The following is a 15510-nucleotide window of genomic DNA, read 5'->3' on the forward strand; positions in this document are numbered from 1 at the left end:
TATTCTCTCAACAAATGGCTTGTGTCTTTGATAATGGAGTGGGGTTGATTCATTTTGACTGGACACAGGTTCACGTGGTCCTGTTTGTGATCTCTGGATAGTTAGGTTTCCAGTGAGAATACTCATGTTTGAGTTCTGAATTTGCTTTCCACAGATAGTCTTTAAAATTGGCTGTTTTCATGAATGCACAAGTGGTGGGAGCCAGTGGAGTATTTTTTTTTCTTATTTGCAGCCAAATTCATTCATCTCTGCTAATTAGGCTGGGCTTGGATAATAAGCTGAGGGAAGTGCAGGGAAAAAAAACAGTATAAAGAAGAAAAGTAAATTAGATTTTAAGAATCTTTGCTGCTCCTAGCGACACATGGGGAGGGACTGTGGTCTTTTAAAGCCTGACCACTTTCCCTTCAAACTGTAAATCTCTGTAAGGTGGTCCGTGGTGCTCATGCAGCTGTTTGCCCTGTTACTGTGGGTTCACCCAGGTGTAGACCCACTTTCCAGCCTGTTGCATACAGACCAGGCAAGGAGCATGATTGAGCGGACTCCTGACTGGTTGGGGAGAACAATTGTCAGCTGGTGGTTGTGGGGGCATGTTAAAATGGATGCCCCCAGCTAAAGGGTCTGCTGCTTATTTTCAGGCTGGTGGTTTGTGAGCACATCTGATGAGCAAGGCTGGGTCCCGGCTACGTGCCTGGAAGCTCAGGATGGTGTCCAGGATGAATTCTCAATGCAGCCTGAAGAAGGTAAGAAGCCAGTTTGAGAAGAACTGATCCACCACTCTGTCCCAGCGTGCATGGGGACTTCCTGGACTGCTTAGACCTTTTCCATTTAGCGGGATGGAGCCCAGGGCAACAAACCCACAAGTGACCTTGGATCGGGTCATTTAACAAGGCATGGCCTTAATCTCCCTATCTTCCCACCAGCAGTCAAGATGAGAACTGCAGCCAGCTGCTCTAGTGCCACTGGCAGAGCAGTTGGATGCTGATGGGTTTGAATGAGGGGTCTGCTCCTCCCCTTCTGCCACAAAAGGAGCTGTGTGTACCACCTTCCCAGAACACCCAGTCCTGCAACCTTGGGGGAGCCACAAGCCCTAATTTGGATCCCCTTATCTGTGTAGCTGTTCACTTACTGTTAGTAAGAACATCAGGGCCTCGGCAGGGCTTGCCTCTCCTCTCCTATTTCACATGAGCTACAGCCTTCCCCTTATTAGAGTGTTGTGTGGGGCAGGCAGGAGAATACAGTGGCACATGTGGCTGGAATAACAAGAGTACAAGCTTTATTTAAGATAACTCAGAAGTGCCCCATGCTCCCATACAGCGCATCCTGATCTCTCTAGGAACTGGAGCTCCAAGAAGTCTGGGTTTAATTTAGGTCTGTAGTCAGGTTTACTCCACAGTCTGGGAGGGGGATCAGTGACCTGAAACCCAGATGAGTACAATCTGACAGCTCCGTGGTGTCATCCCTGTCTTCTGCCTACGGGTGAGAATATAAGGTCTGGTGCTGCCTCCTTATGTCCTCTTTTGTCCCTCTCCTGCTTCCCTGACGTGCTCCTCCCAGTCGCTTGGAGATACTGGTCTCTGCCCAGGCATGTTGGCCGCCGTCGGACTCTTGGGGACTTATACACCAGTGGATGGGGTCAAGGTGGACGCTGTAGAGACTTTTTCCGCTGCCTTTGTTCTGTGCTTGGAGCCTTGCCTGTGTCTGTCTGCATGTGCTGCAGCCTGTGGTATTTGTAAGCCTTGCATGTGGTGAACTCTGCTTGTGTCAGCCTTGCTGCATTCCAACTGTGCCTGTGTGCATTGCTGCCTTCTGCTGGCTGTATTGTCAAACCTGCTCACATCAATAATCATTCCCTCTGCTGGCTACTCCTTTAGCTCATTGGGTAATGGCCTATCTATTCTGCATCTGAAGGCTGGAGTTTCTGCTCCCTGATATCATATGTGTGCAGAGCTTGTACACTGAGCTGTGAACCTGGATCATAGCACTTCAGTGGGGGTTAGGAGGTGAGAGCTCAGCTCAGAGCTTCTGGATGTGACAGGACATTTCTTAGCTTTGACTCAGCATGCAAAGTGGGTGAAGAGTCATATGGAAAATGAGCTTCCAGCTCTCCAGTGGGCAGTTCCGTTCCAGGGATGCAGAGGTGGGAAAACTGTAGGGTGGAGAAAAGTGATGCTGCAGGATCTCTGAGTTTTGAGTTTTTCCCCAGGTGTTCTGCATCCTGTTCCAGCACCGGCTAAGTGCAAGCCCTGCATGGGTTTGCCCCTCAAAAGCAGGGACAAGGTGAGGGAGATGAGGAAATAAGGGACAGCTGGTTGATCTATCGCATCTTGTTTGCAAAGTGGGTGTTGCTAGCAGAGTGTTTTGTCCTTGCATCTCCTTCCCCATTAGAAAGAAGACCTCCATATCCCTGCCTGCAGTCGCTCAGTCCAGGAGATAGGGCACCAGATTAGGAATCTGTTCGCAGCTCTGCCCCTCACTCATTGTGTGACCTTGGCCAAGTCACTTCCCTGCTCTGCTCGATTTCTCCTCTGTAAAAGGGTGTGTTAGCACAGACCTACCTTTGTAGAGGGATTTGAGATCCCTGCATGACAAGTTATTTCTTTTTGTGTTTTTTAATTATTGTTCCATGGTGCCCCCTGTCTGAACTGTGGCTAACACAGCATCATGGTGCATCAGAGTGGCTCAGTGACTGAGTGGATGTGAGAGGTGGGAAGATTTAGATTAGAGCAATGGACACCCTGAAGCACAATCCCCAGGTTGGCTGTGGGCTAAGGGGGGTGGCAAGAGAGCTGGGTTTCTTAAAGGGGTCATATCCAATCCTGCTTCCCTAGAAGAATAGTGATTGTAAAATAGGGATTCAAAGTGGCAAGGGGTGGGGTGAATCCTTGAGGCTTTAGAAATAACAGAGGACACAACCCTGAAGGAAAACGGGAACTGTTCAGAGAGCTAAGCCAACCTTGCCTGGGCCAGGTCTGTCCTACCATATGGAATGCAGATTGGGACTCTATGGCCCTGCCCAGTGTGTTGGTGAACTGGTGTGCGCTTGTACATTTCAAAGCAAATCCATCGGCATTTGGAAATGTATTTTACCGACAAGTCTGTTCCAAAGGAGTATGTACTCGTGCACTCTTAGCGTGGCTCCTATTCTAATGAATTTTGGTTTTCCTAAAATAATCCATTTATGACACTATGTTTGTGCTTAACAGAGGAGAAGTACACAGTCATTTACCCATATACCGCTAGAGACGAGGATGAAATGAACTTAGACAAAGGGGCTGTGGTAGAGGTGATCCAGAAAAACCTTGAGGGCTGGTGGAAAATCAGGTACCTTCCTCCCTCTTACTATTCTCACAGGATATAGGTGGTGTTTGCACAAAGGTTGGGCTTGTGGGGTGGGGGAGGTATTGAGTGTGTGTGAGAAATAATCTGAACTGTCTTTTTAAGGTTTTTGTCTGAGGGGGCTTGCTCCAAAATCCTAGAAGGTGGCATCCTCTAGCTCAATGTATTAGGGAAACAGCCAGTAGCTGGAGTGAAAGACTGGGCGTTGGTGCCTCTGGGTTCTGTTCCCAGCCCTGCCACTGACTCACTGTGTGGTCTGGGGTTCTGGTTATCCAAGCTGTAAAATGGGTGCCATGATCATGATCCTTGCCCATCTTTCATCCCTAGACTTCAGAAAAGTGTCAGGTAAATGCACAGTGTTGTTACTACTGCTAAAATGCCAAAGGCACTAACAGTAGAGCAAGCAGGAAGAGACGCCAATTTGGCAGCCTTGTTCTGCCTGTTTTTTTGGGAAAAGGAAAGGGTGGTAGTTAAGGGCACTTCTGCATTGTAGAAGCTATTGTGCATGTCCGAGGACCTTGGTACGTGATGGTCTCAGACACAGCTCTGTCTTCTTGCCTGACTGTCTCTGTCTAATGTATCTCTCCAAGTCCTTATATGACCTCAGTCAACATGGTTTGCTGTTGCAGTGCAGGCAGGACTTGGTCTTACCTCATTCCCAAACCACTACAGCCCTGCTAAGGTCCCATGCCCTGGCACAGCTCAGGCACATGGTTAAAACACAGATCAGTCCCATCCTGGTGCAAGGGTGAGCTGTGTTTTAATTGTGTTGGGGGAAGCAACGACACCACGGTAGTACCTCAACAGCATACAAGAGACCTAGATCAGCCCCTTAATCTTACTGCATGCATCATTGTCATGGAAATGCCAGTGTGCTGGTGACTGTACATATGTCCTGTATGAAGGCCATCTATGCAGGCCAGATCCTCCGACTGTATTATGAGGCTTTTCTTGAAACGTTGTCATCCAGGCCAGACCTGCTCTCCTCAGCCTGTTTCACAGGCCAAAAGTCTCTGAGCATCCAGGGCTGAGGCTCATTTAGTCTCGGAGGCTGGGCGGGTGTTTGCAGGCTAGCAAAGGGTATGTGCGGAGTTGGGTGGGAAATGCCTTGGTTTTCTTAACCTTGCACTGAACCTGTGGCATTGGTAGCAGCCAGGCCAAAAATATGCACATTGATTTCTTAAACTGGAAAAAGTTGCTGTGAGAAGCTCAAGCCAGTTACAAGCTCAGCAGCTGGTGCCATCTGAGCCCTATGACTTCACCCTCAGCCAGCTGGGAGAGGTCTCCTGAGCTTGATGCGAGACCCATGTGCATGGCAGAGGCACTCTGTGGATGGATGTGTTTTTTCAATCAGAGTGAGGGGGTTGGGTTCTCCACCAGACTGTGTGAATTTAGTGCAGGGAAAGGAGCCAGACAGACAGCCCTGCACACTGAATGCTTGTGTTTTAATCCAAAGAGCAGGTACATCACGGGGAGTAGCTGCTGTTCAGTTTCCCCTGACGTTGCTCTGCCACTGTGCCTCATGGCAGATCTCAGCCATTCCTGAAGGGGAGAGAGGAGAGATTTCATTGCCCACTTAGTCCCAGATCTCTCTGCTGAGTCTGCTTGCAAAGGGGGCCCCTGGCCCCTGGAAGCATGGACTGAAGCTAAACAAATTCGTTTCATACAGAGATCTGTGTGAAGAAGTCTTGGTCAGCACCTGCCAGACCTGCCAGCTAGCACTGTATGTCTCTGTGACACAACACTGATCCCCTGACCCAGCCACTGGCCCGCCCAAACATAGTTGGGCAGACATATGGGTTGGCTCACTGGAGCAGGCAGAGCTCTGAGATGTAAGAGGTGCCAAAGTAAGAGAGGTTGGTGCTGGCATGAGCCCCAGGTGATGAGGCTGAAGGAAGGATCCCATTGTTACAGGTATCAGGGTCAAGAGGGCTGGGCTCCAGCATCCTATCTGAAGAAAGGAACTGGAGAGATGTTTACACAGAAATTAGGATCTGGCTCATCCACCCATTCATGTGCCCTGGATCTGGATGGTGTTCCCCGGCAGCAGAACTCAACGGGCCGAGAGAAGGACGGGCCCAACAACCAAAAAGAGGGAAGGTTTGATGGTCGACCATTACCTCAGGCTGACATTCGACGCAGTAAGTGGGTAGTGGGGAGATTCTAAAAGTTGGGTGTTTGGTGCAGCTCCTGCAGCATGGCTGTGTTACTGAACAGTGCAGCTGGGTGCAGGAGAGGAAGCCAGCTGCCCTTCCGAGGGCTCCTGGGTACTGGGCGCTTTGGCACTACGTCTGGACATGACCGTGTTAAGAACGAGGCTCTCAGTGGAGATCAGGGAGACTGGCCTGGGAGCCAGCGAGGATCGTTCTGTGTTGTTACCTGAGATCTTTAAATCTCTCTAATGGGGAAAAGACCAACATGGGTTCTGCTCACCCTCCACCAAGTCTTCCCATTCTCCTTTCTCATGAATGAAGCACATCTCATCCCCCTTGGTGCTTCTGCATTCTCTCTGCAAGGTTAATCACTGAACCGGGTTTGAATGCAGGTTTCTATATGGGTAAGGCAAGTGCACTAACATGCCACCCAGCTTCCCCCTTCCCATGCATGCCCACTTGTGCACTGTGGCTTTCGCTTCTGGTTGGGCTCCACTGGCATCTCTGCAAAGGGCTGGGTGTGCTGGAAAGACTCTAGGTCCCTGTAGTTCCTGAATGGATTATGCTCTGTCTGACTCTGTTTAGGAGAAATGCTGCACTCTGTGGGGAGGGAAGGGCATAAGGTTTGGATGTGGGGTTTGTTGCTGCTCTCCTCTGAAACGTGTCCTTTTGGTAACATGTCTGGACATTGCGCCTCAAACCTCAATGGAATCTGGAATTGTTTCTCCACAGAGTCGCCAAAGATGAGGCAGAGGCCCCCTCCTCGCCGAGATCTCACTATAGTAAGTGACTGGACCCAGCTCTCCCACTTGCCATCACTGCCACCTCCCCAGGGGAAAAGTCCCTCTGCCAGAGACGTTTGTGTTTCCCTTGGCTCAGGATCCCGGGAGAACGAAGCTTCTGGGGCAGAAGAGATGGGAGATTTCTGTCAGAAGGGAGCTCTGGTTCCTTCACGTCCTCTGCTTGGGATCTCTCCATGTACAACAGCTCTGTTGCATGCAGATGTATCTAATGCAAGGGCAGGGCCTCCCTGCAGCCATAAACACTCATCTGGTTGTATTTATTCTTGAAGCAAAACTTTGTTTTTTAAGTCAAGGGGATGGTTGGATTGAATAAATTGTTTGTCCCATAGGTTACAGACTTGCCACGGTTAGATTGCAAACCCGCTCCCTTTCCCTGGGGCTGGCAAGCCTACAGGAATAGTAGCTGAGTCAGATGTGCCATTGAAAGCAATCTGGACAAATTTGTGTCCAGCCTGAAGACAGGGTTAATGTCTGTGTCTGTGCTCAGTGTGCCAAGTGGGTCAGCTAGTGATGCTGTCTGGCAGCCTCCTTCTCTCTGGCTAGTTAGCCATTGTGAGCCATCCATGCAGGTGTTTGAACATGTCTTCCGAGAGATGAGCTGGATTATTGTTTTTTATTGCAATAGCCACGTGGTTTGAACCTGCCTAAACCTCCTGTCCCTCCCCAAGTGGAAGAAGAATATTACACCATTGCTGACTTCCAGACCATCATCCCCGATGGCATCAGCTTCCACGCAGGAATGAAAGTGGAGGTGAGACTACATGCCATCTTCCCTCCCTCCCTCTCACTTCTCCTTCTCTAAGTCACCCATTCAGTTCACCATGAGTGAGTCTGGGATCACCCTCTCATCAACCCCCACTGAGATTATCCATGGGTGAGGTCCACAGAAGAACTAGATAAGTTCATGGAGGATAGGTCCATCAATAGCTATTAGTCAAGATAGGCAGGGATGGTGTCCCTGCTTCTGTTTGTTAGAAGCTGGGAGTTGACAACAGGGGATGGATCACTTGATGATGACCTGTTCTGTTCATTCCTTCTGGGGACCCTGGCATTGGCAACTGTCAGAAGACAGGATAGTGGGCTAGATGGACCTTTGGTCTGACCCCAGTATGGCCATTCTTATGCTATTATGGCCTATTGAGGTGGATTCTGGTCCTGGTGGGCTGTGTGTCGCACCACTCCCAAATCCTGTTAGCCCATGGAGTGGGTTTCCAGACGTGGAGTCTGTTGCTGGTCATAGAGGCACTATTAGCTGCCCCGGGGAGAGGCTGAATCCTGGTGGTAGCCCCATCTGTGCACTTGGAGGGTTGATTCTGTGCCAGGCAAAATGAGTCTCCGGTACATGGAAGGGATCTTCCACATGCTCATAGCATTTTGGAGCCTCTGACCCTCAAATGCCCTAGTGGACTCTTGTGTTTGGCCCAGTGCCAGGGTGCTGTGCTCCTGCACCAGAGGCAATTGGAAGCCTCTTGACTAATAGTGGTAGGTTCTTCTTCCTTCCAGAGATGGGGCTTTCATTCACCTAGTCACAGGTCTCTTCTACACTTAAAAGTTTTGCCAGCATATCTGTGTCTGTTAGGAGTCTGAAAAAATCTCACACACTTCTGCTGGCGTAGCTGTGCTAGTAGAAGCCCTAACACAGATGCCATTATACGGGCAAAATAATCCTGGTATAGGCTATCCTGGCAAAAGGACTCTCTTGCCAGTATAAAAGCTGCGTCTTCACTTGGACAGTGGAAGCCGCATCTCCACTTGCTGGTATAGCTACACTGGCAAACCCTTTCTAGTGTAGATCCAGGACAATCTAACTTACCATGCCATCAGTGGCTGGGGGTTTCAGTGATCTGCGTGTGGTAACTGTCTTGGCTGGATGGCTCAACAGTGTCACCCAGTGGCTAGTTGCATTATATGTCTTGATTTTTTTTTCTCCTCTGAAGTCTTGAAAAATCTCAAACTGTCCTTATCTCCTGTTCAGGGTCAGATAGAGCTGAAAGGTGACTCTGAACCCAGCAGAACCTCCCTCATGTGCTGGTGTGCCTGAGATGTTTTTTCTTTTGAAAAATACTGTGAATTTGGTGCTCATGAAAATGGAAAATGTAGAGAAGCCTGTATCTCCAAATGGGCATGTGGGTTTAAAAACATGGGCCAGAATCAGCTAAGGCCAGACAAGGTGCAGGCACTGAGACAGCTTCCCCCCCTACACATATGCTGGTACACCTCTGTCTTGACCTGCAGCCCTTCTGCTATTCCAGCCCCACTGCTCTGCCAATCCACCTCTCTTCTGACCTGAACCATTCTCTGTAGTGAGAGGGACCCAGGACTGAAATAACAAACAGCTCTGCCAATGCATCTCAGTCCTGACCTAGGGCACCCCTTGCAATTCTATCCTCACCTCTTCTCATGAAACTCCTCCTGCAGGCCCCCTGCTCTTGCACTGCCAGTCATGTCCAACATGCGGAGTGTTCTGATGTGGCAGTAGTAAAAACTTGATTTAAATCCATTAGACTCACTTCCCTTATGACTATATCAAGTTTTAAGCCTGGGTTTGTGGAGTTGACAACAGTGAGGTCTAGTACCTGGAGCACTGGACTGGGACTTGGGGAAACCTGAGTTCTCTTCCTGGCTCTGCCACTGCCCTGCTGGATGAGTTTAGGCCAAGTCACTTCACCTTTCTGTGCCTCAGTTTCCCCACCTGTAAAACGAGGATAATTCCCTCTCTTATAAAGTGCTTTGAGATCTCTGGATGAAAAGCACTATAGACGAGAGGTGGTATTATTATCTTTATTATTTGTTGGCCCATTGTACCTGCTGCCTCCCTTTCATGCTCATGGTCCAACGTTTCAGAGGTGAGAGCCCCCATTTCTAGGCCACACTCTTTTTGCCCTTTGATTCATAGGCAGCCGTTGTGCAGAGAGGCCTGATTATGTACTTCTAAGATGTGATGGTCGTGTTTCTTCTTCCAGGTGATCGAGAAGAACCTGAGTGGCTGGTGGTACATTCAGATTGAGGAGAAGGAAGGCTGGGCCCCAGCTACCTTTATTGATAAATACAAGAAAACTAGCAATGCTTCTAGACCTAATTTTCTAGCACCGTTGCCTAATGAGATGGCCCAGCTCCAGCTTGGCGAGGCCACTGTGGAGAGCAACACCAATGAAGAAGCCACTGGGCCATCAAGGCCTCTGCCTGAAGCTCCAACTAATGGTATAGACTGTGGAATGAAATGGGCCAAAGACTGGAAGGGAAAGGAGGCTCTCAAGAGTGCCCCTTCGGAGAGCGGTGATGTAGCTGCTGGGTATGAGGAGATCTCTGATCTGGATACAGAGGAGAAGCCCAGCCTCCCACCCAGGAAGGAGTCGATCATTAAATCCGAAGGTGAGTTAACGGAGAGGCAAAGGCCTCCACCCAAGCCCCCGGGCATGATCTTGCCAATGATCCCTCCAAAGCAGACAGCCGCCCCGAGGGACAGCAAGAAGCCAGAGCTGAAAACAGAAAAAGGAAAACTGTTCCAGCTGAAAAATGAAATGGGCCTGGAGTGCGGACACAAGGTGTCAGCCAAAGAAGTGAAGAAGCCGAACCTCCGACCCACTGTCAAGCCAGCCAAGCCAAAAGCTGAGCCCCCAGAAGACAAGTCTGAGCCAATGACCCAGAATCCCTTCTTGAAATCAAAACCTCAGATCAGGCCAAAACCAACTGCAGCCCCCAGGACAGACCCACCTCAGGCAGATGATAAACTGGACATTGGCAATCTGAGAAGCAAGCTCAGACCTGCAAAGTCCCAAGAGAAACCCTCGGAGCAGGACCCCATGCCTACTGAAAATGTCTTCAATAACAATGTGCTCCCAGCAGAGGTTTCTGGCAGGCCTCAAGAGCGACCGAGCATGGAGAGCAGACCCCCAACCAAACAGGATAGCCAGATCCCAAAGGAGGTTCCAACCAGAGCTCCCTTCAGCCTGCCAAAGATGGCTGACAGTGAGCTCAAGAACAGCTCCCCGACTCCCAGAGAGCCACCACTTCAGCGGCCAGTGGTGCCACCCAGGAGACCTCCTCCTCCAAAGAAAGTGGTATCCTCCTCCTCTGGTCCGACTGCAGAGCTGAAAGCCCCACAGAGGGAAGTGCCTGAAATCAGAGCTGCCTCGGTGCCTGGCCGGCCCATGCTGGTTCCGCCAAAGGCCAAACCGTTCCTGCCTGCTTTGTGCCAAGATGAAGCCAAAGGGAAAAGCAGCTTAGGCCCAAAGGTAACATCCAAGCAGGTGGAGAGAGGGGAAGCCAGAGAGAGGACAGCTGCCCCCTTCACCAGTCCAGATATCTCCAAAGAAGTCCTCTATGTGGCTGTGGCAGATTTCGAAGGAGACGAAGAGACCAGCAGCTTTAAAGAAGGGACCTTATTTGAAGTTCGTGAGAAGAACAGCAGCGGCTGGTGGTTTTGCAAGGTCCTAACTGGGGGACCTTGTTGGGAGGGCTGGATTCCCTCCAATTATCTAAGGAAGAAGCCATAGTCTGCCCTCAGTTTACACAGTTGAAGGTTCCTGTTCTTTCACCCGAGTATTTAATTAGCTTATTAATTTATAGTTTTCTATAATGCTGGCTTAAAAATATGCGGGATACTGTACATTCCAATTTGTGCCATTCCTGAGGCAGAATTCAAGAAGCAGGCTTGACATAACGCAGCTAGGCCTTCATTCCTGTTCTATCTGCTCCCCCCTTCATAGGAAATACTTTCCTCCTTTGTCCATCTATGGCAGCCCAGTCCCTGTAGATGGACATGTGAAGTTGTTTCTCAACAAGCTTCTTGGTGTATGTTGGCTAACGCAGTTCCTTCCCTATCCTAGAAAAATTATTGGTGCCCACTAGGCTTTTTGATGTGACAACAGGGAAACCACAGGAAATTCAGCCACGATCCAGGTAAAGAAATGAAGCCAGCCTCACTCACCAAATGGAATCTGGAATAACAAAAAGAGTTGCTTTTCCTGGTGGCTCAGGGTCACTGTTAAATGTCTGATACTGTATAACCAAGTCCGGCCATACATAGGAACCACAGGAAACCATGGGGGCAGGGAGAAACAGTACTGTAAAATCAGGTCCATATAGCTGTGTGTGCATTAACATGCTCACTCATGGCCATGTGTCACAATCCAGTTAAGTTTGTGCCTTGCTTGCTTGTACTATCAAACACAGTCCTTTTACCTCTTGTTTCCTGTACAAGATGTGTGTTAATTTAAATATCATTTTATTTTTTAAAAAAGATAAACTAATGGAATGGAGGATCCTCTGTGCTGGGCCAGGGCCCTGCTCCGACTTGTGGCTGATGGTGATTCAGGCAAGCTGTGTCACATTTCATTTCAGTGGCTGGAGAGAACTATATGCAGCATGGTTCATAACGGGCTTGGCAAAGAGAACTTGGATGATCATGAGCGAGAAGGTGCTGGTATCATCTAGTACAATCCAGAGTGTGGACTTGGTCCCTGGAGGTGAAAAAGGAGGGGGGAGCATGTATGACTTTTCTGGTACTCAGGTGTTGCTGTTTCTCTTAGGCTTGGCTCTCCCTTGTTTTGCTTTCCTTTGGGGTGGGAGAATGTAGTGCCTTTTGTTGATACCTTGCTTCCCATTTAAAGAGTTCTCATCCCCTAACCATACTGGGCTTGTTAAACTCTCTCTGAAATGGTTTATCTGCCTGTTTCTTCATCTATCTTTCAAGCTGTTCTCGAGATACTTCCACTGTGTCCTCCGTGTCTGTGCATATGTCGGTGTGCTTGGAGGTTTCACTTAAAATAAAGTATATTTCAACATTTTCACCCTCCTGCCTGCCTGGACTAACCCCACTTGCTTGCAGTGTTGCTGATTCCAGGAGGAAAGTAGATTTTATCTGATTGGCTGTCATTCCCTCACATCCCTTTCTTTCCTTTTGTATTCAACTCGCTGTGGATTCAGCGCAGTGCCTTCTTGAGCCTAGAAGAGTTTTAAACCCCACTTTTGAGGATTACCACTTGCTCCTTCCCACCTGCCCCATGCTAACTGTAGCAGTAAGCACTGCAGAAGTGACTCCACAGATACAGTTTCCATAGATGGAATTCTGCACAGGTTCCAACAAAAGCGCAGTCTAACAGAATCAGATACTGGCAACCTTATTGATGCAGCATGACAAGTCATATCAGGGCATTTTGTCCCCGTGCACACAGTCCCATCCCCTGGACAACTATTCGTTTAACTCCATTACTATTCATCAAGTCTTTATCACGAAGGTATATGTAGGATTATCAGTCTTAGTTTATAGAGCACAAACTTAATGAGAACCATACTGTACATGTCTATTTCTCTTTCTCCATCCCCCTCTCTCTTTTCCCTTTGTCTAGAGCTTTATAAGATTGCTGCTTGTGGGTCATGTGGTAACTAATAATCACATTGTTTTTGGTGACCCGTGGTAAATACTTTATAATAGGATCCAACAATGCAAGGTAACTCATGTAGTATTGGTGATGTGCTTATATGCTCCCAGCAGAATCGGGTAGAAATGTAACCCTGCAACGTTGCTGCATTGCATCTCTTTGCTTAGTTAAAACTGCTCCTTTGTGTAAATATGGATGTGGCTGATTATGGGTTAAAAGTGGGCTGGACAGCAGTAAAACTTTGTTCATATCTTCTTTGAGTTGTGAAGGTACTAGACAGAATTGTGTCCCTTCTCTTTCACTAGCCTTGGGCTGCTACTGTGCTGTTAGTTTGCATACACATACTCATGCTAGCTTGATGAGAGCTAGCACAAGTACAGACAGCAGTGTGGCCGTGGTAGCATGGGCAGTGGCATGGCTTAGCCATCCTGAATACGTACCTGCAGGGTGCAGGTGGGTTTGTACTTGAACCAGCAAATATAGACACTGTGCATGCTTTCCCTATAGTATTTCAGCTCTCTCTGTCACACTTAGACTTCATTGATCTTTGTTCCGTTTCAGTGAGACAATGTCATTTCTGTTGCTTTGGTGCCAAATTAGGGCTATTTTCCCCCAGACTAAATGCTGAGACTGTGTTAATGAATGCTTCATGCTGTAGAACTCTTAATACATTGAGCCAACTACAGTGATAATCACAGGATTGATCTGTGGTTACTGCACAGGCGTTACATAGCTATGGGTTAGTTACCATCACCTGCTGTATAAGTGGTGGTAACACTTCAAAGGATCACAAGCCCTATAAACTAGCTGGCTTAGAGGACACAAATAATTGTCTAATGCCCCTGCCACTTCCTAGTCTTTCCCAGACCAGGTATTGCACCGCCCTGCCCTTGCCATATTTGAAATCAGAAAGGGTCTTAGGCTGGCAAAGAGGATCCCAGTGTGGAAGAGACTGAGAACTTTACTACATAACACCCTCCCTTTTATCTGGGATCTACAAGAAAACTCTTCAGACACAGATAGTATGGTTCAGTGCTTAGAGCAGGGGGGACAACCTTCTGGTTTCTCCCTGTCTGTGCTACTGAAGCTCTGTCACCACAGGCAGGGTATGTCACCTCTATGCCTTCTTTACCTGTCTGTAAAATGGGGGTAATTTTACTGACCTACCTTGCTGGGGGATTGGGAAGCTCAGTTAGCTAATGCTTGCAAAGCACTTTGAGAACCTAAGCCAGAAGGTACTGGAGAAGGGCAGAGTTTCATTTTAAATATGATTCCCTGGTACCTTGGCATTAAACTCCCCCATTGTTACAAAGTACCTGCCTTCCATGGAAATCCTTCACCATGCAGCTCAGCGATTAGCATTTGCTGTGTGGGTGAACAATACTCTTACTTTCTGTATAACAAACCCGGCTTTGCGGCTCTTCAGTTCGGTGTATCGCAGGCAGGCTGGAGGCCTCAACTGCAAACTATGGAAGACTGTTTGTTTGTCTCCTTATACTATGTAAACACGTATAAATCTCTACATTACTGTGGGTGGGCAGGGGTGCCTGAGGAAGGTAGATATGGCCTATGTAAATGCCATATCTATACTTTTGCCATTAGGCTTGTTTGGTATGGGGGGGAAGAGGGGTTTTTTTTTTGCTTTGTTTTTTAAATAAAAAAAACTGCTTGACTGGTTTCAAGCAGAATTGTGACCATGTCTGTGGTTGGTGTGTGTTTGTGCTGCTAAGGAGCTGACTGTGGAAGTTGAGTCTTGGTGGCACTGGGCTAGGGGGCTGCAATGTAGTGTTATTTTGGAAAGTATGATGCATCCACTTTAGAGCGTGACAGCAGATCCACACAGTACCAGGCCCTTCTGTTTGTTGCCTGTTCTCATTGGGGAGCGAAAGGGATTTCTCTCCTCCATCAAGGTTTTTACACAGTGTCAGCGCAGCTTCTTCATTTATCACTTTATTTGCCCTTTTGTGTCCATCACAATAGCCGGTGACCCACATTTCAGTCTGTACTTCTTAGCTGGGAGCAGAGGAGCTGCTCTTCAAACACCTCCTGGGAAGATCTTTTTATGATGACTGTCAACACCATCCAAAGAGCTGCTGATCATCTCTGCTAAACAGACTGTAAAAATGGCCATACTGAGTCAGACCAATGGTCCATCTAGCCAGTATCCTGTCTTCCAGCAGTGGCCAATGCCAGATGCTTCAGAAGGAATGAATAGAACAGGGCTATTATAGCGTGATCCATTCCCTGTTGTACAGTCCCAGCTTCTGGCAGTCAGAGGTTTAGGGACAGCTGGAGCATGGGTCATCTGCTAATAGCCAGTGGTGGATCTATCCTCCATGATAAGTCCAACATCCTGGGACAGAGAATGGGAGTGCAATGGAGTTTAGCTGCAAAGTGAAGCTCTTTAAACTAGTTGTTTTTCTAGGGGGAGCACTATGGAAAGAGTGAGATGTAAGCTAGAAAATGATGCATAGTCCATTATTACTTGTAGTGTGCTAGCACCTAGGAGCCCTGGTCATGGACCAAGAACCCATTGTGCTGTTTGCTGTGCAAAGAAAACAAAAACACAGCCCCTGCCTCAAATAGCATACCATCAAAGTATTAGACAAGAGACATCAGGTGCATACAATAGGCAGATTCTTGGCCCTGTTCTGGGTTGGCCCCCAGTAGAGATGAATGAAATGCCCAATTGGCCTTTCTCCTGGTAATCAGAGCTCATCGTGTACAGTAAGCACTGGAGGATCATGACAGTGTAGGAAGGAGCAGCTCTTTGTCCACTGATGCTTCTACTGCAGTTAATAGCAACAGAGGAGAAGAGACACAGATATGGAAAGG

At 48.3% G+C, this 15510-nt stretch overlaps 1 protein-coding gene across 4 annotated transcripts in view; it reads left to right on the forward strand.

Moving 5' to 3' along the window:
• The window catches only part of SH3PXD2B (SH3 and PX domains 2B), a 124570-nt gene extending 110223 nt beyond the window's left edge, over positions 1-14347 (forward strand). For 2 of the 4 annotated variants that reach the window (XM_032801487.2, XM_032801488.2), the window contains 7 exons: positions 636-740; positions 1555-1638; positions 3204-3321; positions 5251-5477; positions 6222-6271; positions 6918-7043; positions 9256-14347. In XM_032801487.2, coding sequence (XP_032657378.1) covers positions 636-740; positions 1555-1638; positions 3204-3321; positions 5251-5477; positions 6222-6271; positions 6918-7043; positions 9256-10788 — 2243 coding nt within the window. In that variant the 3' untranslated portion in view covers positions 10789-14347. The remainder of the gene's footprint in view (positions 1-635; positions 741-1554; positions 1639-3203; positions 3322-5250; positions 5478-6221; positions 6272-6917; positions 7044-9255) is intronic. The other 2 variants (XM_032801489.2, XM_032801490.2) reach the window with 1 other exon arrangement.
• Positions 14348-15510: the final 1163 nt, after the last annotated feature.

The sequence above is a fragment of the Chelonoidis abingdonii genome, chromosome 7, assembly GCF_003597395.2.
Source record: "Chelonoidis abingdonii isolate Lonesome George chromosome 7, CheloAbing_2.0, whole genome shotgun sequence".
Taxonomy (NCBI): domain Eukaryota; kingdom Metazoa; phylum Chordata; order Testudines; family Testudinidae; genus Chelonoidis; species Chelonoidis abingdonii.